The 26452-nt window shown below is 36.0% G+C and overlaps 4 protein-coding genes across 9 annotated transcripts in view; all 4 read left to right on the forward strand.

Moving 5' to 3' along the window:
• The first annotated feature begins 344 nt into the window (after window positions 1-344).
• LOC102696484 (beta,beta-carotene 15,15'-dioxygenase-like) lies at window positions 345-8022 on the forward strand. 3 transcript variants are annotated; one of them, XM_015368316.2, is made up of 12 exons: window positions 2481-2713; window positions 3133-3275; window positions 3819-3947; window positions 4273-4402; window positions 4617-4764; window positions 5408-5555; window positions 5926-6140; window positions 6450-6716; window positions 6874-6979; window positions 7093-7187; window positions 7459-7570; window positions 7733-8022. In XM_015368316.2, exons 2-12 carry the CDS (start codon window positions 3140-3142, stop codon window positions 7885-7887), a joined length of 1641 nt encoding a protein of 546 aa, XP_015223802.1. In that variant the 5' UTR covers window positions 2481-2713; window positions 3133-3139; the 3' UTR covers window positions 7888-8022. The 3 variants fall into 3 exon arrangements, with proteins under 3 accessions (XP_015223803.2, XP_015223802.1, XP_006641260.1); XM_015368317.2 differs by lacking the exons at window positions 2481-2713; window positions 3133-3275 and adding an exon at window positions 345-497; XM_006641197.3 differs by lacking the exon at window positions 3133-3275 and having other exon boundaries at window positions 2484-2713.
• A 1590-nt stretch (window positions 8023-9612) lies between these two features.
• Window positions 9613-16183, forward strand: LOC102696292 (hypoxanthine-guanine phosphoribosyltransferase-like). Of its 2 annotated transcripts, XM_015368318.2 has the most exons (10): window positions 9613-9887; window positions 11007-11113; window positions 11810-11993; window positions 12479-12544; window positions 12894-12911; window positions 13704-13786; window positions 14452-14498; window positions 15007-15083; window positions 15396-15428; window positions 16098-16183. In XM_015368318.2, exons 1-10 carry the CDS (start codon window positions 9870-9872, stop codon window positions 16143-16145), a joined length of 681 nt encoding a protein of 226 aa, XP_015223804.1. In that variant the 5' UTR covers window positions 9613-9869; the 3' UTR covers window positions 16146-16183. The 2 variants fall into 2 exon arrangements, with proteins under 2 accessions (XP_015223804.1, XP_006641259.1); XM_006641196.3 differs by lacking the exon at window positions 15396-15428 and having other exon boundaries at window positions 9619-9887.
• Window positions 16184-16556: 373 nt separating this feature from the next.
• bola3 (bolA family member 3) lies at window positions 16557-18758 on the forward strand. Its single transcript, XM_006641330.3, has 4 exons — window positions 16557-17011; window positions 17288-17414; window positions 17708-17796; window positions 17997-18758. The coding sequence occupies exons 1-4, from the start codon at window positions 16967-16969 to the stop codon at window positions 18060-18062; spliced, it is 327 nt and encodes a 108-aa protein (XP_006641393.2). The 5' UTR covers window positions 16557-16966; the 3' UTR covers window positions 18063-18758.
• Window positions 18759-20250: 1492 nt separating this feature from the next.
• vat1l (vesicle amine transport 1-like) overlaps window positions 20251-26452 on the forward strand; it is a 41532-nt gene continuing 35330 nt past the window's right edge. Inside the window, exons 1-4 of one of the 3 annotated variants that reach the window (XM_069181148.1) lie at window positions 20251-20912; window positions 21757-21913; window positions 22516-22674; window positions 23279-23347. In XM_069181148.1, the coding sequence (XP_069037249.1) occupies window positions 21758-21913; window positions 22516-22674; window positions 23279-23347 (384 nt within the window). In that variant the 5' untranslated portion in view covers window positions 20251-20912; window position 21757. Of the gene's footprint in view, window positions 20913-21756; window positions 21914-22515; window positions 22675-23278; window positions 23348-23627; window positions 24647-26452 lie in introns of those variants that run through there. The other 2 variants (XM_069181149.1, XM_006641195.3) reach the window with 2 other exon arrangements.

Here is a 26452-nt window from a genome sequence, read left to right on the forward strand (position 1 = left end):
CATGATAACAGAGCTTTATGATAACTGCATAACGATTTTAGCCTTAGTTGACATTTTCGTCAGTATTTCTTTAGTATGGCAAAGAAGTGGAGCCGCCAGATTGTATGACTGTATACTTTGAGAAGCAGCTATAACTTCATTGATTTATTTCACTAATAATATATTCAACAACGGCTGAAAAAAAATCGGTGTCACACTTAATGGTCAACAATAAAATACTGACTTATCAATCGCTTTCTCCGAGTAATTGCTGAAGAATACTAGCAGTCAGAATAACGCCTTTAAATGAATTTTAAAATTAACTTCCCGTTTGCATGACTCGGGCTTACGGTACTCTGCAGCCTAACAGCCGTGCCAGAAAACAAATATTTTATCGCCTCGAGACGCCCGCTCTACCTCGCTTATGGGGAGAGGAGAGGACGTGAATGGGGCACATCCCCAGTGGGGTGAAGGACAGCTAGCGAATGAAGGTCTCTCCAGCGCCAGATTGACACCAGGTACAGTATGTTTCTCTTGGGAACCGAAGATGTAATCTGATTCTAGATTTTATCAGTTTTTTAAATAAAAAATTAGAGTGCTGCTCCTAACTGTGTTTAGTCGATGATAAATTGCAGAATAAAGGGTTCTAGGATTACTCTTTGGAATGGTATTACTCTGTTCTTATCAAGATAACAGTACCTTTGTATTATACTGTAGGTATGATAGGAGTTAGGCAGTCTGCACTGTCTCTCTGTGTCTCAGGTGTTCAGGCAGCCATTTATAAGCTAGCAAGAGGTCACAACCAAAGACAGTTAATATTAAACCACAATCTTGGGAGACCAAGAGTCAGGACATCTTTCCAAGATAAATGCCAGTAAAGGTCTACGTGCGATGGTCTTGTCAGGAGTGTCTTATCTCTGTGCAGCATCACTTGTACTGATTGAAGATGACCTCACTCTGTGGTGCTGCCTTGATACAGCCCTTCTTGTTGGGTCATCCTGACCCAATGCAGCACTTCAGCAGTACAATGTACATTCTCAGGCTCATCATGTCACCTGCAAACTGTTCTTGCGAAACGAGCATGTGACACGTCTGTTGTAGATGCCTTTCTCACCACACATGAGCTCCGTTGAAAATCTGTGAGTTATGCTGGAACCACATGTAATGTCTAGGATGAGTCCTATAGTACCTTTATTTGGTCTTCTATTTTCTATGATGCCCTTTGCAACAGTGTACCCCAGAGCACTTTATAAAAGTATAAAGTAGTTGGTAATAGTGGACAGCAACAGCAGACCAGGGGAACAGTGCACTGGCATGTTCTTGTCTTGGGCTTTAGAGTGAAATGGGACAGAGTCTCACACGATAGCATCTGTAATCAGGTGTAAAACAAGCATTGCTGATGTAGAGCCTATAATCCTTCCAACAGAGGATACTAGTTTGTGCTGTTTGGAGTAGACCTGCTGTTGATCAAACTTCTTGATGGCAAATGGCAAACTTCTTGATGGAAAATGGGGCCCTGGCTCTTCACCTGTGCAGTTTGCATCTGTAATAAATACCCAGGCATGGTCCTATCATTAAAAATAACAATTACCAAAGGCCTTGGCCATAAAGGGCACTGATGCAGTTTTTCAGATTTTAGGGGTCTTTTGATTTCTCAATAACTAGAGCTTCCCTGAAATCAGGAGGCTGTGACACTTGCTGTACATCTGAATCAGGGAGATTTGTTAATAGTTCTACACTTGTGAAATTGGATTGACTTGACGTACTGAAATAATATTTGTCAATTTGAAAGTTTGGATGAATATGGCAGTATCACTGGCATTGTAGATTGTAGAGTGTTGCATTTCAGATATTGATAATCAACATAGCATCAAACAGCACCATTTCAAAACAGAAACAATGTAATGTGTTGTTCACCAGTTTTATTCTTTCAACAGGTTTGTCTTTGATTACTTATTACAACTGCTTGTGATTGTGTATGACTGTGATTGATTATTATATTTATATTTTTTCTAGTTACTTATGAATGTATTTGTGAAATATAGTACTATATAACATAATAAAATAAAATGTTGACCTTTTAAATGGTTCACCAAGTATTGAAGAACACCATACTATATAAAGCATAATTGCAGGTCTATTACAATAAGTAAACATACTTTAATAATCAATCATTTATGTTTGGCTCATAGGTGAGTCCTTATATAAGTGTATCTAGTTTTGTGGGAGAAAAATTGAACTACATATATTACTCTAGAACTGCGGAAAAGTGTAAAATTACAACATTAAAAGACGATCTCTTTCACAGTAATCTGAATTTATAACTCTCCTATCACAAAGGAATTCTGGAATGTTATTAATTACTTTGTACGGACAGTATTTTATCCGCTAAGGTCTGACTAGAGTTGTGCCTGTTGTTCCGTTTTCACTGCCCTCTGACAGAAAATGCGTTACGCCTCCTGATTGGTGTCCCGTCTCCCCTCCCAGAAAAACACAACCCAATATAGCCGTAATCTGTCAAACCAGCGTGTTTATAGTCCGAGCCTGCCCACAGCAAATCAAAGAAGTGGATGGATCTACTGTCAGTACAGTAGGTTAAATATAGTGTCTGGAAAACAGAGATCTCTTTCTAGCATTAAAAGAATCATAACAAATAGACGAGCCGTAAAAATGCAGTACGATTACAGCAAAAACAAAGAGGAAAAGCCCGATCCTGTTAAAGCGGATGTGAAAGGTTTGTACAGTATTACTGGGGGAACTGACGGAAAATCCTTTTTTTTAAAAAAAAAAAGATGATTACTTGCAGCTGAGAATTTAACTTTTTTTCTTATTAGTATTCTAACTGTTCTCTTTTTGCGGGGTTATCGGCCATTTGCGAGACATTGAACTAAATCGCTATAATTGTGGGGGTTTTAAAATAAATACAGCATATGTTTTCAGTAAGTTTAAAAGTAATTTGTTTTTACATCCCGAAAACAGGTAAGAAAGAATTGCAAGGATAATTTAATTTTGTCGTTAATATTCTCGATATAATTATATGTAATATTTGATTGATATTATTTTGATTGACATTATTTTAATATGAAGTGAAAACGTGATCTCAATTGCAGCGGTTTGATAACTAATGTGCATCGATTAATTATGGTTTTACAGACATCCTATGACGTGCATGTACAGTATAAGGACGTCTTTGTCAGTTGTTTTTTCTAATACTGATGGAAAACGTGCAGCGAAAGCCATTTTTCAGTTGGCAGTCAAAGGGCAAACAATAACTTTCAGCTGGATTAAATACAAAGGTTAGACTATTGCGCCATCAGCGATATTTAAAATTATTTCGTAAACAACATAATTGTAAAGGTATTTTACGGCAATGTGCAAGAATCGGTCAACAGTTTAACAACTTCAGCATCTTCAACACTGAGTTGTGAACTGTCAGCTTTCATTCCAATTCACCTAAATGATTCGTTTGATTCTGTGGTTAATTGTAAACTGACACAGTCATTATTTGCTAACGTAAAAATGTCCAGTTAAGGAATTATCTTACATAAATGGCGATGCATTTGATAGAGAGTGGAGGTGTTAATGCATACTGCATCAATCAGCTCTTTTATTGACACAAAGATTCACCTACAGTTTCTGCAAGGTCAAGACGTTCATGCCACTGTAGCAAAACAAATGTACTAGGAAAGGCCAGAGCAACAGGATGGCAACTGTTTGATTTTGAAAACACAATGAAAAATCACCTAATGGCAGGGATTTGTTTAGTTAATTCAGGAATTACAGGTCAATATTGTGCGGTGCTTTGCAGTTTAATCTTTTTCTTTTTTGCATGCTGGCAGGCACTCTCCCTGCCTGGTTACAAGGCACCCTGTTGCGCAATGGGCCAGGCATGTTCTCTGTGGGAGAGACCTCCTACAACCACTGGTTCGATGGACTGGCACTACTGCACAGCTTCACTTTCAAAGACGGTGAGGGAAGGGAGACTAGGCTAGCCAACAGTGGTCCTGGCCACTGTGTGTTGGGGGGCATGCATTTGTTGGAGATACTGTTTTGCGGTCCATACTGTACTTCAATGGAAAAATGTACTGATGTGCTGAATTGAAACTCTCTTTATAATTGTTGAAATGGAGCTTTCGTGAACCATCTTTTATGGTTAAGCATGAAGACTGTATCACTCCGTATAAATCATGGCCAGAGAAGACTGCTGAATAAAGATAATGAGTTTTATTGTGCATTTTTGAATAACCAAGAATGATTCTGTGATTTATAGCAAAGTATTTTTTTTCCCTGCAGGAGACGTGTTCTACAGGAGCAAATTTCTGCGTGGAGATACTTATAAATGTAACATGGAGGCAAACAGAATAGTAGTATCAGAAATGGGGACTATGGCTTATCCAGATCCCTGCAAAAATATATTTTCTAAGTGAGTAATCTGCAACGTTTAATTTGATTGTTTGAAGGCATTGTTTCAAATCCATCTTTCACAAGATACTAAGATAAAATTAGAACCTGGAATGATATTTTTGTATTCAACTATGTATTCAATTAATTTTAAAAGAATTAATCACAAATGCATCAATCATACCCATTTATATTCATCATATACTACAATTTCTTTTGTCGTTTCACAATTGCAGAGCATTCACCTATCTCTCGCACACCATTCCAGACTTCACAGATAACTGTGGGACAAACATTATTAAATATGGAGAGGATTATTACGCCACGTCTGAAACCAACTACATCCGGAAAATTGACCATGACACCCTTGAAACCTATGAAAAAGTAACCGTCTTCATGCTCAACATGTCTCACTATGGTTATTTTCAACTGAAGTCGCTTGTACCATCCTATTGTCCATATCCATCCGTATTGTTTGTACACAGAGGAAATACAGATCATGAAAAACTGACATACAGATTTCTGTTTCAGAAACTAAATGCTTGGGCAGCACAGAGGCACAATGGTTAGCATTACGGCCTTGCAGCACTGGGGCCCTGGGTACAATTCCAGACCTCGTTGGCCATCTGTGTGTAGTGTGCATGTTCTCCCCATGTTCGCATGGGTTTTCTCTGGGTGCTCTGGTTTTCTCCCACAGTCCTGTACCATACTGGTACAGTTGGTTAATTTGCTTCTTAGAAAACTCGCCCTGGTGTGAGAATCCGTGCGTGTCTGTGTGAGCCCTGTGTTGGACTGGAGTTCTGACCTGGGTGTACCCTGCCCTGCACCTTCCCTATGACCCTGAATTGGAAGAACCAATTAGAAAATGGATGGGTGGAGAAAAAAAGTTTATTTCGTTTATTTTCTGGAATACTGGAAATTATTTGTTTCCGTCGTATTTATTTTCATGACATGACTTGTAAGATTTTATTTTTTTTTATGAAAAGGGAACCTCAAGCTTTTTTCTATTGCATTTTTAATTTTATAGGTGGACTACCTCAAGTACATTGCTGTAAATTTAGTAACATCTCACCCACATTATGGCAAAGATGGTAGCAGTTATAACATGGGGACCTCTATAGCAGATAAGGGAAAGACCAGGTATTCAATCTTCAAGATCCCACCTACTGCACAAGGTAGGAGCACCTAATAAAACGTAATGGGCAGAATTAATTTATTGTACATATTTTGTATGATTCCTGTGAGTTTAGTTCTTACGTCTCTAAGAGCAAGAACAAATTCTCATTTCATTTGTTTTATTTTTTAAAGTTCTTCTTGAAAAAGTCTGCATTCACAATCGGAAACTAAGTGGCTGTATTGTATACGTATTGGGCCTAAAATGATTCGTCTTCTGGACCCAACACACCTTAAAAAGTAACCTCAGCATTTGCATGCTTGTGTTTTGGTTTAAAATGGTTTAATAGTGTACGCTTGTAAACCTTCCTAAAGCCAGTGAGTGTTGGAACAGCATTAGCACTTATCACCTCCTCTGATTATTCTGTTCAGACAAGAAAAGCCCTTCTCTGAAGGACCTGGAAGTAATCTGTTCAGTGCCGTGCCGCAGCCTCCTCACCCCCAGCTACTACCACAGCTTTGGGATGACTGATAATTACATCATCTTCATTGAGCAGCCTTTCAAACTGGACATCCTGAAGATGGCAACAGCTTACTTTCGAGGAGTCAACTGGGCCAGCTGTCTAAACTTCCATTCTAATGATAACGTAAGCACCCACATTCTGAATTTCTAGATGTTTTGGATGGTTTTGATCTACCATATTTTATCTATAACAAAGCAACAAATAAAGACCATTTGAGAGTTATGTCTCTTTAAGGTAACCCAATGTACCCAATTTAAATCTTGCATTCCACCTGTTACTCTACCACTCCTGTAAATGACTTGCAGCAAAATAGATGTGTGCTTATTACTGTAATTTGGGGGTGGGAATCCTTTAACACCCTGTCATAAACCAGCCAGATTATTTAAGTGTTGACCTTTTAACACTTTTTTTTCCTTTTTTTGTCTAATCTAGACACTGATTCATTTGATTGACAGAAAGACCCATAAGCCTGTGCCGACTAAGTTCATCACTGATGCTTTGGTGGTCTATCACCATGTCAATGCCTACGAAGAGGATGGCCATGTGGTGTTTGATGTCATTGCCTACAAGGACAACAGTTTGTATGACATGTTCTATCTAGCTAACCTGCAGGGGGGTCTGGACCAACCCAAGAAAATGGGAAAACTGACCTCCAAGCCTGAATACAAGAGATTTGTTCTCCCACTGCACTCAGACAAGGTAATCTGAGCACATTTCCCTGTAAGCACAATATTTTACAATATAAGCTATTTAAATGTCAGATTTAATAAACGATGCAAATGGATTTTAATTTAAGCTTCTTGGGTGAAACCATGTTTGACCCTATTAATATCTTTTTTTTTTTTTATTTGTACAGGGAGTAGATGTTGGTAGTGACCTAGTCAAGCTGAAGTCTACAACAGCTGCTGCTTTAAAAGAGAAAGAAGGAAAATTGTACTGTAAGCCTGAAATACTCTTTGAAGGTAAGCCACCATTTTAGGTTTGTATACTGACCCACATTGTGTATCATTTATTAAGCTAATCTGTGGTGGTTGGAAAGGACGTCAGGAGTTAATTTGTTTTTAAAATCTTTCAGGGGTTGAACTTCCAAGGATTAACTATGATTTCAATGGCAAGAAGCACAGATATGTGTATGTAACAGGAGTGGAGCTGTCACCAGTGCCTACAAAGGTGAGACTAGTGAATGTTCCAGGATACTAAACACATTATGAGTCCTACTTATGACTTCATACATTGTACACCATATTCAGTACTAATAGCTGATAACTGATGAGGACTGTCACTGCTTCACAGAGTATATGCACAATATCATCAGTTCTAATCCCTGCATAAATTAAATTATAAACACAATCTGAGGTTACAGCGCAAAGCAGTAACATCTGCTGTTCAAGGTAACGGATTTTAAAAGTGTTTATTTTGTTCTCCTGTGGTCATTGTGGAGATCATGAAGCTGGATGTTGAAACAAAGCAGATGGTGGAATGGAGTGAAGAAAATTGCTGGCCATCGGAGCCGGTCTTTATTCCAGCACCCAACCCGCTGGAAGAGGATGATGGTGAGCTCTTTCATATGCGCCAAAAAAGCTAGCAGGCATATTCCAGTAACTCTGAGAAACAGTTTAGGTTAAATTAAAAAGATGAAACCGTATCATGCTGTAAAGGTTAACTTGCATTTACAACAGGTTTGGGGTTTTTACATTGCTTTCTTTTATCTGCAGGTGTTGTCTTGTCTGTGGTGGTTTGCCCAGAACCAGGGAAATCTTCCTTCTTGCTTGTCCAAGATGCCAGATCCTTTGGGGAGATTGCTCGGGCTTCTGTGGACACAGATATTCACATCGACATGCATGGCGTGTTTGTTCCTCAACGCACATAGACTTTCCTTTACGCCTCACAGACAATCTCTGTTTTAGAGGTGTAAAAAAAGCACTCAAACAACCTTTTACATAATGAAATGCCCTGAAGTACTGTGACAGGGCAGTGAAATAAAAAGATAAAAGTGTGAACCTAACATGGATGGTTGTCATCTGTTGGAAGAGAGCCCTTACAGATTCAAACAAAACATCTGTATAAAAGCAGATTGCTTAAGTAGCATCCACCAGCTGTGCAGATTAACCAATATACGGTACTGCACAGTCCTGTACAGGTTTCTTTGGAACATGTTTACATTTTATATCTGTATCATGGGTTGTCCCACAGCTTAATGAAGGGAAAAATCAGTTAAATCAGTGAGTGCTCTATTTGTTAGGAGAATTATTGTGTCATGGACATTTCTGATAAACCAGTATGTAATCAGTTATATCAAGAATATTTTTGCAACAGTTCTTGTCTTCATCATTCTTTGAATACTCTTTTGTAAGATATTGATAGCGTAACTGTGTAGTCAATCAATTCAAGTGCATTTAATTGATTCTGCTCTAGAATAAATACTTGCATTGACTATTCTTGTTGAAGAGCATACATGCAGGGAGCTGTTTGAAGTAGCACATTAAATTTCTAATTAGTTCTAAATATGATCTGTATTATTAATTTCACCGTAACATTCAAAAGTGTTTATATATAGCATAATCATAACATTTGTTAAAAACCTTTGGTAATATCAGCCTATGTTCTCTCAGTTTCCGTAGTGGTTAGATAAACTCAGTCTCCCCTAGCATACAGCCACACTTTGCTGTAGAAAGGTCTTGTATAAAAAATAATAGAACCTTAAAAAAAAGCACACAAATATAACTTTATTATGATACATAGGTTGATTGATCTATTCATCCATTTTTGAAACACTTTATCCAATACATGGTAAGGGAGGCCTGAACCTGATCCAGTAAGCAAAAGATGCAAGGCAGGATAAACCATTCCATTTTAAATTTAAAAAATTGACAGTTTCTTTCCATCTTAACTTAACATTTTCAGTGGTTTCTTACATTTTAATAATTCATTGCAGAAACTGGATTAATAATTGAAGCCCCATTTTTATCAAGAGGAGAATACAGTATGTCAACTGTTCTTATGAAAGGAAAGGTTAATAGACTCAGGACTCTTGCAAATGTGTGACCGGGCTATAGCACATTGCAGTGCTAGGAATTTATTAATAAAGACCAGAACTGTCTAATGTTTTGCTTATATGCAGATGCAGGGTGGCCATACTCTGTATCTGGAGTCTTCAACCCTAGTCCCAAAGAGCCCCAATCCAAGTTACACCTGTAAGATATTGAGGAATCTAGCAAGCTCAATTACCGCTGGTCCATGAGGGATGAAGAGTAATTGTACAGTATATTTGCCCTAAATGATAGCTAAACTACATAATATATTCTATCACCCTAGCTGGGCAGGATGGATTTTGTTTTTCAAGTGCTTTACAAATTAATTATTTAGGACCTTCAAAACCTGCTGGATTTGGGGCTTTCTAAGACTTGGTTGGAGATCCCTGCTCTGTGTGCACAATAAGTTACAGTAGCTCACATACAGTATACGGAAAGAAACTTTATAAATGGGTGAAAGAATATCCAACTATACATTCCATTCTATTTGAAATAATTACGGCTGCTGACTACACCTTCGATAAACGTCCAGGGAAAACGCAGTAGGATGTAAACTGTCCATTATTTACAACTTCGCTACCACAGACAAGAACAATCAATCCACCATACCGGTAGTAAGCGAACAAAATAAGGCTTGGTCGCAGGGGTTAAACCAGATTATTAGGTAAAATGGATTGTGACGCAGAGGTTTAACACTACAGAAGAGCACGGTTCGCATTCGATGAGGGCGAGCAGTCTAAGGTGACTCTTTTACAGACGGTAGATGGTATGACACTTCAGACAACAGGCAGTGAAGCGATAAAGGGCGTGCTGCTGGAGAATGGCTTCCTTTCTGCAGGTAAGGCATAAGGCATGTTTTGCCGTGATTACAATGTTACACTCACACCAGGTAGAATTACGTAACTGTCGAATTGAGTTTAACGGGGAGACAACATTTTGAAGGCGCACTTTTTTAATTTACTGTATGTCAACGGCAATAACGAGGTATATTATTAGACAACGACGGTTGTTTATTGGATGCGGAGTGCAGCGACAATAACTGCATTTAAATCGTTTTTTAAACAGGTGTGTCTGAAATACAAGAGCTGAGTTTTGAAATGTGCTCATTGATGTGAAGTAGCTACCTGTAGGAACCAGATGGATTTTTTTTTTTGCAGAGTTACATTTTTCACCTTTAAAGGGAAGACGTTCTTACGATTAAAAATATATAGTACGGGTTAAAGAGCAAAGTATGTTTTATGTGAAGAAAAAGATGTGAATGTACATACAGAATATAATATAACGGTAAATAAATATTGGATCAACAGGCTGAGCAACCAAGCTTCTTCATTGTAGCTATGGCAACGCGAGTGATTACTGGACGTCTAAGCGTATAGCTTTCCAATTAAAAAAGTACCGTGTTTAAATTCCGTATGTGCAACTAACGCTTAACTTTTTTCTTCACTCTCACCTATGAAGTCGCAGATTAAAAATAAACTAACATAAAATACATGCCGGAAATGGTCAACATCTTAAAATAGCTTCATATGTTGTGTAACCTGATAATTAGGTTACAAATCAGGTTATGCCTTGATCTGCTTGGATTACAAAATGCCGCATTCGACCTTAACAAGAAAAGGCTAAATTAAATTATACCTTAACCAGTTTGAATTATTATGCTACATAAAATATTTGTATTGGCCTGGCTGTATCAGTTACATAATTGTCATTAACATTGAGGTTAAACAGATAATGGTAAAACGTTTTTGTAACCCATTTTCTATTTCTAACGATTGAAAATTGGTTTAGTTGCATATTCAACAAACCATGAGTGAGTTCTTAAAATATACTATGTGGTAATTCCATATTGCATTTACAACTTGTAAGTTTACAACTTGTGCACCAGTTGGCATTTTTGATTTCTTTATTTATATGCTCTGGTTAAAGACCACTTTAATAATGATTTATCTGTCTACAGATTGCTGATGATGACAAGGGTCATGATTTGGATCTCTTTTGTATCCCTAAACACTATGAAGAGGACTTAGATAAAGTTATTATTCCTCATGGCCTTATAATGGATAGGTAAGAAGTCTCTAGTCTTATAAGTATGATACACATTAATAAATTCTGTCCTGTCATCTGCATAGGATGCAGTTTGTATTTCATGAGTTAGATGATTTCCTCATTGTGTAATTTGCATGTCATTTTCTTTTTTTTATAACCATCTCCTTCTTTTCAACGTGTTGAAACTGTTTTCAGTGTGAGCCGCATTTCCATTGATTCATTTTGATAAATGAATTTATACATTGTTTAAAAAAAAACGTATTGTTAGTAAATCTCAGATTGAAGTCCTCTTTCTTTCCCATTGAGAGTTTATTCCAGATCACAGATTAAAAATCAAACAGCTTTAAAATTACACATACATGGACTGAGCTTTGCATATAAATAAATAAAAAGTAGATATAGCAATGCATTTTGCACTTTTTCATTAGCTAGCAAACCTCTCTTTTTATTTGACATTTATTTGGCTTCTAAGCTGGAAATTAGATCTTTTAAATTGGTAATGTACAGTAAACGTTAGTAAATAAGTGCGTTAGGAGTTCTGCAGACATACAGTATACTGTAGTACATTTATACTTGCTGCATCCCAACATATATACCTACTGTCTTTTGCTTAAAAATATGTTGTAATGGAAATGTTTTATTTAATGTAGTTGTTTATATTGTTATCAGCTCCTCTTAAAACAATGGATGTGAAACTTGTGTTTCCATCTGCAGGACAGAACGCTTGGCACGAGATATTATACAGGAAATAGGAGGATATCATATTGTGGCTCTATGCGTACTGAAAGGTGGTTATACATTCTTTGCAGATCTGCTAAATTATATCAAGGCACTTAATCGAAACAGCGATAACTCTCTTCCGTTGACTGTGGATTTCATTAGACTTAAAAACTATGGTGTGAGTTACCCATCTATGTTCTTTTTCTGTTTTTCATTTTCCAGCACTGATATTGTTTCGACATCATTTTTTTTCTGTGTTACAGTTTATTTTCTTATTATGTTAATATTTAAATTGATTTTTTTACATAAAAACATGGTTTCATTTATGTAGTGCTTTTCATCACTGAGGATTCCAAAGTACTAAACGTATTAAGAAAAGGACCTAATTGATCCAGTTGGGTAATAATGTTTGGTTAGGTTAAACCACTGAGCAAAAAACCTTCTTTGCATCCCTAATAAACAACATATTAGATGGGGTTGTTGCAACATGAAACTTTATTGAAACCTTGCAAGGATTTCAGATAGCTGTGGAGTTAAAAATTTGATTTCTCATAGGAATAACTCCTTTTAGATATGCTTTTAACTATTCATAATAAGCCTTAATGTATTGTAGACCTACACACTTAACAAAATTTACATTACAGAGCCCATATTTGTTTCTAGAAACATGAGTCTACAAGCAATGTTAAAATTATTGGAGGAGATGAACTGTCTACACTGAGAGGAAAAGTGAGTCTATATGTATTGAATGATCAAGATCAGGATGCTTTTTTCAGCTTGTGTTTGACCTACAGATGCTTTATGGTTCATGTGGTTTCTTGACTAAACATGAATGAATGTGTTAAAAGTATACTGACTGAAGATTACCTTGTGTATTTGTTAAATTCAAATTTAAGACTGAAAGTATTATATTACCTTCCAATAAAGAAATGGATACATATTGTACTGATCACATTGTATAGAATATATTGAGGAAAATGTGATTTTACAAAGTTCAAGTTTTACATTACTTAGTGTTTTATGTAAATTCTTTCATGCCCAAACCTAACATATTGCTTTCTTATACTTTTCTTTATAGAATGTTTTAATAGTTGAGGTAAGTGCAGTTTTAATTTTTGTTACAACAATAAAGAAACTACAGTATGCAATGCACTTCAGGCCCTATCTTAAAATAAGATAGACAAAGCATTAATTTCTTGGTCAATGTGATTATTCCAGTAATGCATGTCTTGATAAGGATTTTAATTAAGCTACAGTTGGAGGATAATGGTCTTAGCATGAGTAGCTGAGAAAAGAGCTGATATTTCCAAAGAGGATTCTATATGGACAGTAACAACTTTTCCTCTTTGTTCATTATAGACTTATTGAGACAGAAAGCATTAGCATCACCAATTAATACTTTCCTGAATATAAATGTATACATTTCCCTTGTGCAGGAATGATTTTAAACTAATTCTACACAAATATGTCAAATTAATATTTGTGTTATCAAGATAAAAGGGGCCCTGGTGTGAGTCTGTGTGTTTGTGTCTGTGTCTGAAGGATGGCGTCCCATCCAAACTGTATCCTGCCTTATTATTTATTATTAATAATAAAATAATACAATTATTAAACAAAATTACACAATATAGAACACTGTGTGGCTCAGAGCCCTATTCTCTGCTGACCCAGGATCCCCAAATATTATTCCTTTAACCTGAATTCCTGTGCAACACCTTGACATGCCAACAAGAGAATACCCTGCATCCTTACAAAAGAATAAGACTTAGAATTAAATCTAAATCTCAAATTCACATTCTGTAGTTTTCTCATATTATCACCCAAAAGGCAGTGAGAACTGTGAAGATTAGTCTCCCAGTCACTGAGATATTTGCTTTCTCTACTGCAGGACATTGTGGAGACAGGCAGAACTATCCAAGCATTACTGTCTCTTCTAAATGGACACAAACCAAACATGGTAAAAGTAGTAAGGTACAGTAACTACAAGAAAATGTTTGTGCTTTTTCTGCACAAAGGTGACATACAGTACTGTAGGCTTGCTTTGCAAAATGCAATCATTTTATCCCTTTCTGTATTCAATTTGCTATTTTGTTGATGTGGAAACCTTCAAGACATTCATATTTTTCTTTCTCATGTCTTTTCTGATGTACTGTGCAGTGTAGCTACTTTGGTATTGCTGTCTGAATTTCAACAATAAAGAACTGAATGCACTAAAGTTATTTAGAAGTATGGGTACTGGGCTACAGATCAAAGGTATCGTGACTTTTATTGTTAGTACAGAAGAAAACTCAGGAAAACACAAGCTTTCAAATTTCCAATTCGGTAGTGCATTTGTGTTTTGATATTTATATTTCTTGTTGTAAAGATTGTATTGACAATTTCTTTACAATTGATGTCTAGGAGAAGATTCTTCCTAGACAGACTAACAGTATGAAACAGATCAGTGTTTTCATTTGAATACTGGTCTAAATCTTGTGTATATTGTTTCCCCACAGTATTTCAAATGTTTGAGTACTAATTGATGTACCAAGATGTATAAATATGTACTGACGACTGTAACTTATTGCATAAGAATAAAATATTGCATAATAATAAGTTTACCTGCTTCTTGACAATTCCTTATTTTGTCATTTCAGCCTTCTGGTGAAACGAACACCACGAAATTTAGGATACAGGCCAGACTGTGAGTGTTCTGTTAATGTAATACTGACAGAACATGTAATGTTAGGATGACACATTGTTATTAGAAACACATCATGTCAACATAAAGTTCCTTTTTACATTGACAGAAACTATTTAAGTAAAATGCTGCTTTACATATATGATTTGAAGCTTAAAAATATTGAAATATGGCTTATTTCATTGAGCTATATGAAATAAGTACATAAGAAAGACTACAAAAGATAAGATATTTATTTCATACTTTACTGTTTGTTGCATAGTTATAATGAAAAATGCTTTATCTTACTTCACTAGGTCTCCATTGCAATATTTTTCTATCTCAGTGTTGACCTTTATAATTTTTACCTGTGCTTGCAGTTCAACATGCCACTTTTTCGACTGGTTGATGTTCTCTATGTAGCATTGATGTGATGATCAAAGAAAAAAATTAAGTTTAACGTATTTTGGCACATGTCTTACCTCTGTCATAATGACACCAATTTTACTTTCATTCTTTCTTCGATTTACAGATATAGGCTTTGAAATTCCTGACAAATTCTTTGTAGGATATGCTCTTGACTACAATGAATATTTTAGAGATCTTAGTGTAAGTATTGTTTCAGTAGACATACATAGAAAAACTCCTACTGTATATGTTTTTTGTGACTGGCTGTAACTGGATTAGCGGTGTGGACCATATTCCTCAGCTGTTGTGAACCAATTTTTAACTCTATATAGTGTCCTGGAATATATCTGGCCATGAATGACATGGTTAATAGATATTTGTATGTTTAATTATTAGGTGTAGGCACCTGATATCAAATGCCACATTTTCTCCTAGTTTTAATTTAATTGCACATTGGATGACTTAATCAAACCAATTAAGTGGATTGGAAGTCCAATCACCTGTATTTTCCAGGTTCTGATCAGATTTCGTCCTGGAACTTGGCATGTGAGTACCAGGGTTGCCAACTCCTGTATTAGACAATGGTTATATGACTTTTTCAATAAAAAACTATGATTATGAATGGAATTTAGCAAGTGGCAGAAAATAATTGATTAAGCACAGCTGGGGAAAGGCTGGTATTAGTTGGCCGCCAGGGCTCTGTCTTGGCTCTATGTGAATCATTGATATCAGTGAGGGGTGTGCCTCCACTCAAGTCAGTGCTGAACATGCTCTACATCATTATGATATTGTACATCATCGTAGCATATGGATAAAGGGATCTCACTGTGAGAGGAGTGCTGACACAAATGACAATTATGTTTTTTAAAGGAAAAAAAACTCAAGGTCAGCTGAATACACCTATTTGTTTAGTGTAAGAAATGGTGGATCGTAAAAAAATGTTTTTAAAGCATTTTTTAATATTCTAAATATGATTTATAATTGATTATTAGAAAAATTGAACTGGATCCATGAAAATATAAAATCATAGTTGTAGGCCAAATCTAATTTATTTCCTTAAAACTGTTTATTTCTTGAATGCATTTTTCAATGCTTTTCCTGATAAAGAAGTTGACAGTGAGCAAGCAGATTTATGTGGTTCCAATTTTTATAATTTGAGATCACTGGCTGCACATGTTCATTACAAATGTTTAATGATACTTTCCATTTTTACAGCACATTTGTTTACTAAGTGAGCGAGGAAAACAGAAGTACAGAGTTTGAAACAAAAATGGAAAAAGCTGCATTCTGAAGGCTCATGAAAACTTGAAAACCACTGTGAATCTGCATGTCTGTACTATTGTGCTGTGAAACTTGTAGTTTGTAATGTTTTATTTTTCTACCTGAATTGTAATTCTTTTATGTACAAAGTTTGAATAACTTACCTCGTTTTGGTTGTAAAACTGTTACAACCTTGTTCATTTTTATATAACAGTTCTGTTTCAATAATTGAAAAAAGTAGACCTTAAATACATATTTTTATGAATGTATAGAATTCTGAAATATGTTTAGAGCTTATAATATGAAACAAAACAAATGTGAGGTTACACTATATTTCATATATACTGTATGTTTTAGTCTTGAGAATCAATATTCAGTTTACACAGGACTAAAGAGAATTTCAGTATTTACCGTTGTTTTACTTGAATTATTTTAAAAGTAATGTGTTAAATTCAATTTGAATAAGAATACTTTAAGAAATTGTAATGTATCTTAGAAATGTTTGTCGCTGATGTTGGCCCTTTTTTACACCACTGAGGTATTAGAGAGGTATTATTTGGAGGTCAAGAAAAAATATGATGATGCTCACGATGACTGTGTAAAAAAATGCAGTTCTCCATCTGAGGCAGCAGAGAGCAACAAGATTTTTACAAATCGCGCAGTGGAGAAAGATGGGTAATGACGTCATAATAATGGGACTGCACGGCGGAGAAGTGACTTTGAGACACTTGACTGAACGAAATAGATGGATTAGTATTTGCTATATTACTTATCTCTATTTTGTGGCAATTTAAATATACAAACGTATCCTCTGGGACTTCACAATGATTTCAATTATGTCATTTGCCAGACTACTTCGGAAGAGTGAAGTAAGTTACAAGTTAAGTAATATCCTTACGTCAAATAGTGATACTTTTCTTAGTGATTGATTTTTAGTGATTTAGTGCTACTAAATTTAAACTTTGAATGCATTGTAAAACAGAACGGATTATTAATAATACGAATTTAAGTGGCTATCCGTGTTCTACGACTTAAATGCTTTAATTATGTTAAAATATAAAAAGTAGTGTGGAATGCTGTTTTTGCTTAACGTGTTATCGATATAGCAACAGGACTTAACGGCAGTATTTCACCTGTTGTTACAGACTCTGTTAATAACTGGGCAAATACAACGAACTATGGCATCCCAGACAGATGGAGAGCAACGAATCATACAGATACTGAAAGAACAATTCCCTGAAGCCAAGTCTCTTAAAGTAGTCGATATTTCAGGTTAGTATCCCTGTGCAATACAAAATAACACACAATTGTAGTGGCTTTTCATGTTTTTTTCTCCATGATTTCTTTCATTTCACGTTGAGGTGTTAAATGCTGTTTCATTTCTTGTGGTGTCTTGATGAGCAGATAGTGACTTAGTTTAAATTTATTTCCTCAGCGGTGTTGAAAATGATTTTCAGTTAGTAAAAAGAAACAGCTCCGTTTTAGAGTAGACCTGTTAATGACATTATGCAACTAAGAGGCTGGCTATGGTTTTATGTAAAGGATTTATGTGCAATGTTTCTTAGGTGGCTGTGGGGCCATGTATGAAGTACACGTTGAATCACATGAATTTAAAGGGAAAAGAACAGTGCAGCAACATCAGCTAATCAACGAGGTATTGTTTCATTTCTTTTTAATTATTAAATGTCCATAATTACAGTTTACGTAATTAAGACAGGCATTGAGTATGTTCAGCAAAAATATATTAAGGACTAACCTGTTTTTGTCATGATTGAAAAATATATATATATATATTTTACAGAACTGTTTTACCAAGAGAGATGCTTGGACTCACACCTGCCTTTCTTTCTGTAGGCACTCAAAGATGAAATTAAAGCAATGCACGGACTCAGAATATTTACTGCTGTCCCTAGTCAATAAGACAAAGAAATGCAGGTGGCTGGGACATAATTTCCTTCTAGGCCATGGAGTGGACATTGGATGGCTGAACACAAAGAAGAGGAAAAGGAAAACATAGCCATCATTAACACATTGAATCTGAGGAACTTTTTGTTTAAAGAAAAACTTCTGAAAGGTTTTGGCTGTTACTGTTTTTCTGTGATTCTGCTAGTTCAAAAGAACTGTCATCTTGAAAGAGTGGTTTATGGCAGGGACTGAAATCATATATATATAAAGGGTTGTGCTTTAAAATGTAATAAATACACCTTTTAGATTCTCAAACCTCAATTCTTGCAGATTATGATTATTTAATGGTTGTCTTTTTATGCTGCATCTTTATGGTTTAATTTCAAAAGCTACATTCAGTTGTCAGTGCAACAGGGATTTCATTGACTTTTGTCTTAACATATGACCATTTATAATAAATTCAATAAAACTGTCATTTTGTGTTTTAATCGGTAATTGAGCAGAATTTTGTAGGTCTTTGTAGAATGATTTGGATATTGTTTTGCTGTAGGAACTTATAAGTTTAAGAAATTAATCATAATTGTATGTTGACCTAAAATAAAGCATTAGGTTGGAATGTTTTGAATAACATCAGTGTGCAAAATGTACACAGTTGTAATCTTGTTGTACACAGTTGTAAACAGTAAAGGTTTCAAACTTTAAAAATGAAAAGGCAATCTCTTTATTATTTACCAACATTATAGCAATTAAGAATTTGTAGTCAATATTTTTTTAATTTGTTGGTTTCACCACATTTAATTATAATTATAATAATTGCTTACACTTATATAGTGCTTTTCTGGACACTCCAGTCAAAGTGCTTTACAGGCAATGGGGACTCCCCTCCATCACCACCAATGTGCAGCATACACCTTAATTTATTAATTTTGTTTTGTTCTTTACTGAATACTAAGTAATATAGCCTAAGCATGATGGTTTTTAGCAATTGAAAAACTTAAAAATAGGATGACAATTTAAATTGTTTGGTTGAATGGTCTGTATGCTTTAGGTTATGGAGTATCTGGTGTTCCCAGAAGGTTTTTTTGAACACTAATACTCTAGTAATACAGGAGTCTCCTACATACTTTTGTTGTCTTTAGGTGCAATAGTATTAAAATTGAATCGGATCCAAGTAAAGATTATGTTGCAAGTCACTTTCATTGTGGTCAGTTTTCAGAAAGTCTTTGTGTTTTCTTAAGTATAACCTACTGAGCTTTCACAGCTATGGCCTTTGAACTCACCTTTTTTTACCACTTGAATGTAAGGTTTCAGTTTCAGAAATTTCAGTACATTTATCAGTGTGGATGAGTTTTATAGACTAGAGCATATCAGATATAAGATGGACATTCTTTAAAATATTTTTCTCAGTTTTCAATAAGTTCTGTCTCAGGCTGCCATTATCTCTCAGATGTGAATGCTTCTTATTTTTGTCCTTCACTTTTTTGCTTGTTCTTCGATGATTCTGCTTTTATCTGATAAATTCCCAAACACAATTCTATCGCAGGTCAAATGTTAACCTTCTGACCAAGGGAAGTAAACACATCATGTTTAATTTCTGACCTATTCTGAAGCTGCTATGGCCTTTTCTCATAGTTTTAAGATATCTTACATTTCTTGGAGTCCTCACATTTTACAGCATACGTGACTACTACAGAAGAGAACCATAAAGCACTAGCTGTGTGGGATAACTGAGCTGCTCCAACTCACTGTTAGTAAACACAATTAAACCTGTCTTCTTATGGAAACCTGTGTAACCTTCTAGCGCTATGACCGGGAATGTGTCTTTTAATTAATTTAATCTATTAATGTGTTTATATGTAAATACAGAACTGACATACAGCATTCCCCGTGACAGAACATAAAACGAGAAAAATGAGCGAACGATAGCTTTAAATTGTGGGAGGAAGTGATTGTTTACACAGGAAGTAATGAGATACCGGAAGTGATTTTGCTGAATCAGTAGATGTGTCTAGTGCAGAATGGAAGAGAGATTAAGATGTTAATCATTAGTCTGTTTTAAAATCTGGTTGTAAAGCTAAATCATCTAAACAAAATTAACCCGATAAATTCATTTCTGATAATTTATCGGGTTAATTTTGGTTAGATGATTTAGCTTTACAACCAGATTACTTGTTTACAGATTACAACCAGATTACAACCAGTTTTACTTCAGGGTTTTTCTTTGTGGTCATTTGAGAAACTGAGTGAAATGATTCTTTTTAGGGAATCATGAAGGAGAAAGGGTTAAATCTTTGTGAAAGAGAGCGCATGTTTTATATTCGAATAAGCAGCAAAATTGGTTTGCAAGTAGCCAAGCAAACGCAGGAAGCGCTTAGTGTACTAATCAATTGTAACAGCGTCAAATTAAGGTTAAAAGGGGAAAAGTGCTTATTCACGTTAACAAATATAAGATACATACAAAGGACAAGCAGGAGGTGAAAAAAAAAACATTCGTAGTGCTGCGTTTATATTATTCCAGTTTGCTGTGTTCATGGTTTTTATAATATGTGCCATTAGTGTAATGTATTTTTTTCCATTTTTAAAATAGGAAACTACCTTCTTCATCCAACAGATGGAGCCATGTTTAGTTGGCCACTTATTTCTGTTTCCTTTCCAACAGCTCACTCAGTTTTTAGCTTTATGGTTCTTCTGTAGGGCTCACTAACATATTGCATTTGCCTTTTCTGTATTCCTTTAGTTGAGGTACAGTTTTGAAAGCTCTGCTCGAAATATGCCCCCACCTTACTGAGACTGAAGTTCAATTGTAGATGTCCAGGCTAAAGTAGCTTTTCCCTGTTTTCTCTCACCTCTTCAGGTTTGCTCCAGGTAGGTCCCAGTACGCGTTTTTATTTCCTGTTAAGGAACCGTCTCTACGGAATGCAAGGCAGTACAAACACCTTGCTCTGGCTGTGGAATTAATACTGTTTAAAAAAAAGAAAAGACAAATTCGGCCCATTGGGATAGTACGTGAATTATTTACAATATTAAAATACTGGTGTTTAGGTGTCTTGAATTGCAAATGTAGGAATCTCGAATACTTCCAGATCTTCTTCGATATTAGTGCTAAATTGACATGGGCTGAATTTGATGTTCTTTTTGTATTGTACACCTTGTGAACGCGAACGTGTATGATGCATGCATACTGATTTTAAAAAATAGCACACGGTTATAAAATCTTCTCCATAAATGTAATGGATTTATTCGCATTCCAATTGAATTTATTTAAAGCAGCTGTGAATTGAATTTATACAACGAATCAAAATTAATATTAGGTCTTCTTAAAATCTTTTTACTTTGTTATTTAATGCTTAATAACCCAGTATTCATGTAATTATTTTTCTTTGAAATTCCTAAATATGTACATTTTCTTAACATCGTTGTAAAGCGCCTAATACAATTCTTGGGCTCGACACTTCAATGTTGGAGTAGCTTCATTTCTGTATGTGCGATGTTAGGGGTACTTTGGGCATAAATACGCTTCCAGAGTGATATTATTGACGTTTATAACTTAACTATAATAGCATAATGGTTTGAGTTCTCACAGTTACATTGAAAATGAACTAATACGCACTACCAGTTAAAACCGCAAGGTGGGGCAAAGCTTTCACGGACATGGACTTCTGGTTCGATAAGTGTGATAATGATTAACACGAGACTCCTGTCTCTGTAGGATGAACGTTAAAGAAAGGATTAAGACCATTCTGAAACGTTTTGAAATTGGAAACAGTTTTTCTTACCAGTCATCAAAGCAGAGAGCATCAGTACTGATTCCATTGTTTGTGAAAAATGGGGAACTACATGTACTAATGACTGTTCGGTCATTCCAGGTTAGTGAGACGTTTTTAAATATTAAAAAAATAAATAAAAGTATCCTTACGGAGAGTGAATTGTCCCGTGTAAATTCCCACGACTACATTGTTAAAAACTAGTACTTGATGTGTTATTTTCGTTTTATGATATTGCAAGAGTACCTCATTTAATTTTGTCATTATAATTGCTAGTTACAATAATTCCAAGATATTATTCCAAATAGTATTTTGGAATTGCTACCATTTGTGAGGTTTGGAGATGCACATTTGAAGCCTTTGAGCAATGAATTTTAGAGTGCACTTCATTGCGATAATAACATTACAGAAATTAATGTCCACATTTATATTGCCTATTATGTAAAGGTCACTGATAACTAACTCATCTATTAAAGAGATTTAAAGAAAAAATAAATTCCATTTTGTTTTTTACATATAAAGTCTTAAATCCTTTTTATGAGATTTGCTTAACAGTGTCATACTCAAAAATTGTGCAAGAGAATTTAATGAATTAAGAACTCATTTTCTTCTTAAATAGATACACATGCAAGGATTTATTTGTAGAGTGGCACTGAAATTCACTAACCCAATCCAATAATTTGGTAACACCTCTTTTCTCTTAGCTAAACACCAGTGGTGGTGAAGTGTGCTTTCCAGGTGGGAAGTATGAACCTAAGGACCACAATGAGATCGACACAGCACTGAGAGAGACTAGAGAGGAGATAGGATTGGTACCTGATCAGGTCGAGGTTGTCTGCAGGCTTTTTCCAGTTATGACAAAGGTAATCACCTTTTATTATAAATAATGATTGATTTCCTCAGACAAGTGAGCTATTCAGTGCAGTTACTCTTCACTGTTGTCTTAAGGAACACATTCATTTTTTTTGCACAGTGACAGTTTCTTTTGTTTTGTGGTTTTCCTAGTGTTTCCACCTGTGATGTACCAGCGTTGGCAGAAATGGTGTCTGCGATTCACATTTACTACTTAATGCAGACATGTTGTGAGAATGGTTCTGCAGAGTAAGACATTTGAATAAAGTATTCATAAAAATGGAGGGTGGTATCTTTTATGTAAAACTCAGTGTTAGTATTTTTGTACATCTGTCCTTTATAACTTTGCAGTCCATACAACCGACTGGCACCACCTGTAGCACACAGATCCAGATAGACAGGAAACATATCTTTTAACTTATTGTTAAAGCTGACATAGTCCGAACCACAGTTGGTACAGACTGCTTTGTTAGCTGGATCTCAGATCACAGTTGTCGAGAAGTCTTGATGGAATTTATTAAGCGGTTCTAATATTTTTTTTATCAGCGGGAAAACTGTTTATCTTTTTAATATTTGAATAGATCACTGCCTTTATTAAATTGTTTTGTTTTTCAGAAATTCATTGTGACGCCCGTAGTGGCATTCATTGAGGATTCTTTCCAGGTTCAGCCAAACCCTGAAGAAGTGAGCGATGTCTTTACTGTTCCTTTGGACTACTTTATAAATCCAGCTCACCACTTTTCACTGGCCATTCCTGGTTCACCTGGGATCATTCATTTCTTTACCTACCTGGACACAGAGTCTGGCAAATCATATGTAATTTGGGGACTGACAGCAACATGGGCTTTGCTTGTTGCAGTCTTAGCACTTGGAAGGAAGCCGGGGTTTGAAGTGGGCTTTGATGTAAGCAACCCACTACCTCAATTCCAGCACAATCTAGAAACGAGGAGTAAGCTATAATCATTTTCCAGGTTCCTCAAAATCCACTTCAGATCTACTATAGGCTCTTGTGCTCTGGTCATCATTTTGCTTTAAGGGCTGGTAGGGGATTCTCTCAGTTCTTAATGGACTGATAATGTGTAATAGGTTTCAGATGCTTAAATTGAAACTCGTTAGTAAATATTTCTTTGTATTTTGGTGCACAAAAATGTGAAGATGATCACAAGATAGCAGTGATACGTTTACATATCCTTCAATGCAGTTTTAATTTGTTAAATATCTGTTTTCTGGAAATGGTTCTAGTATTTTCATTATTTATAAAATGCAGGGCGTTTATAATCTATTTGCATTTTTTATGGCTGGCACCCTATACAGCTCTGTCATTTCCATCTTTATTTGGCTGCACACTCATACTTTGTGTTGAGAGTGCACAGGTGTAACTGATCCATTCCTGATGCTAATTTTCTACCCATAATTAAATACGTGTGTATGCAGCAGGCTGGAAAATGGAGAGACTGTATTCTCAGCCAGCTTGCCAGAGGACAACAAGGCGGTGACTATCACCTGTAATTGAGTGCACTGGGAGGTAATTAGAATATTGGCCATTAAAGGGATAATTAACCATTTTACTTAAAGGTGCACAGTCTTGCACAGATGCAATGAGTAACGTTCGGAGATATTAGGAGCCTCACATCATTAATTGGGCAATTGGGTTTTGGTAGCAGTGTGACAGAGGATATTTCAGAGTCCTTCTGTTGTAATACCTTTACAATCTCTGCAATAAAGAGACACTTCAGTGTTGCTATCGTGAGTTTTTGTGTGCTCAGATCCCTGAAGCCACGTTACTCTGGGGTGGAGTCTCGGGATTAGTGCCCTGATGGAGAAAAACAAAAGTGCTGACCCTGAATGTTTTATTTTTCATTTTGAAAATCTGTGTGAAATAAATTTCCAGACACTGACAGCAGCTACTGATCCAGCTCATTCTGAGTGGGAGAAACTAGAGAAGAAAATGGGACCAATAGGCTGATGAGACCCAGCTCTGTGGTACGAGTAGATAGCAGATTAATTTCATAATCACCAGTACAAACTGAAAACATTATAAAGTAAAACTAAGTTTTGACTTTGCTGTCTAAGGTCTTTTAGATGGTACTGTATGTATTGTGATATACTCAGGAGCAGGGTGCTGTGGCGGGCACATTTTAAAGAGGTGGATTTCTGTAGAGCAGACGCACAGATGCACCCATAAGATCAAAACGGTGCCCTCTTATTTTTACAGTGTAAGGAAAAAAAACAAAACACAACCTCTTATTTGAGCCTGAGCTGTCCATTAAGATCCCTTTCTCTAAAGCCAGGCAGCGTTAACCACATAACCACAATACTGTCTCTCTAAAAATCAAAACCTCTTGCCCAGAACTCACACGCCACAGCATGCCAATTGGTTGGTCATTCTGTCAGCTCATCTTTCCACTGGCACCGTGCTCAGGCTCCAGATTGCAGATGCACAACCCTGGAGGCCCCCACTTCCAGGTTTTGAAGTGTCACTTCACCAGTTGTTGTGCTTCAACTGGTCAGGTGACGGAGGATGGCAGGTCATGCCCCACCATTTCCTGAGGAAGATAATTAAGACAACAGCTGCCATCTTGTCTCCACCTACTGCTCTCTTACAGTATACACTGTAAATACATTTAGGATGAGACACTTGACTTTCTTCAGTCTGCCTAACTTTTTGTAGAAACATTTTTCCTACTGTTGATAACATTAGGCAAATGGAGATAAAAGTCCAAATTCAGGCTCAGATGCTCTTTGAGCTTTGACATCGGACAGGTTTATTGTACGTGATGTACAAGTATGTTACAAGACTTCACCATGCACCTATATTCTGAGTCTCTCGGCCTAGGTGCGGATGCGTGGGCCCATATTTATTTAGTTAATGGCGTTGCTATGGAAACAGCCTCGCTGGGCTGAAAGACTTGCTGCCATAGGCATCACTTAGTGATGATGAGTTCTGTCAGGGATGTAGCTCTTTTGAGAACAACAGTAAGCTTAACTACTAGTAGTAATACTGCAATTGAACAAAGATAAGCTGCACTCAGCCCCTCTGTGTACATTTGGTGCTATTTTTTGCTCGATTTTATTTTTCCAGTGTGCCACATATTTTTTTGATACTATCTAGTGAGGCATTAAGGGCAACATTCATTTAATTGATTCATTATAACATTCATTATATTGAAATAGATTAGTATGTTGTTTACTTAATAGTGAATGAGAGATGTAAAATGCAGTCTAGGAACTGGTTCATGCCTATAAGAGCACACCTGTTTAATATCCCTATCACTCCACTAGAAATCCCTAATTAATGGCAATTTTAATCCATGGTGCCTTGGGTAGAAAAACATCAAATTGTGGTTTCCGAACCTGCCAATGTCATGCATTCAAATACATTCAAGCGTCACAATAATAAAGACAACTTGACGTTTTGGACAGATAAAACCGGTGCAAAACGAAAAACGCAGACTAGAAACTATACAGTTGGGCACAATGTTGTGTTTTTGCAGAACCGTACTCTGTAACGTGTAAGCTGGAAAAAAAACGGCAGTTCTGAGTATGGGAAAAACGCCTAGACAGAACTGACGTACTATTGTACTACGATATTTGAGCAGCTAATGAAAATGATGTTAAATTTCCACATGGGAGACAAAAGACTGGTGTTTCGTCTTGATTCTCTTGAGGTGGTAGGTGCGTTTTTGACCTGCACATTTATCTTCAGTTTTACGGTAAATTGCTGTATCTGAGAGGAGGAATAAATCCGTTCAGCCATTGTACACATTCATTCTGTGCGCTACAGCCGAG

The sequence above is a fragment of the Lepisosteus oculatus genome, chromosome 20 (assembly GCF_040954835.1).
Source record: "Lepisosteus oculatus isolate fLepOcu1 chromosome 20, fLepOcu1.hap2, whole genome shotgun sequence".
In the NCBI taxonomy this organism is placed as follows: domain Eukaryota; kingdom Metazoa; phylum Chordata; class Actinopteri; order Semionotiformes; family Lepisosteidae; genus Lepisosteus; species Lepisosteus oculatus.

Coding starts and splice junctions, on each gene's coding strand:
- LOC102696484 (XM_015368316.2), top strand. CDS start 3,140: ATGACGTGCATGTACAGTATAAGGACGTCTTTGTCAGTTGTTTTTTCT. Junction 6,717..6,873: donor TCCCACTGCACTCAGACAAG/GTAATCTGAGCA, acceptor TTATTTGTACAG/GGAGTAGATGTTGGTAGTGA. Junction 7,188..7,458: donor TGTCACCAGTGCCTACAAAG/GTGAGACTAGTG, acceptor GTCATTGTGGAG/ATCATGAAGCTGGATGTTGA.
- LOC102696292 (XM_015368318.2), top strand. Junction 11,994..12,478: donor TTAGACTTAAAAACTATGGT/GTGAGTTACCCA, acceptor ATTTGTTTCTAG/AAACATGAGTCTACAAGCAA. Junction 13,787..14,451: donor AACATGGTAAAAGTAGTAAG/GTACAGTAACTA, acceptor TTGTCATTTCAG/CCTTCTGGTGAAACGAACAC.
- bola3 (XM_006641330.3), top strand. CDS start 16,967: ATGATTTCAATTATGTCATTTGCCAGACTACTTCGGAAGAGTGAA. Junction 17,415..17,707: donor TAAAGTAGTCGATATTTCAG/GTTAGTATCCCT, acceptor AATGTTTCTTAG/GTGGCTGTGGGGCCATGTAT. Junction 17,797..17,996: donor AACATCAGCTAATCAACGAG/GTATTGTTTCAT, acceptor TTCTTTCTGTAG/GCACTCAAAGATGAAATTAA.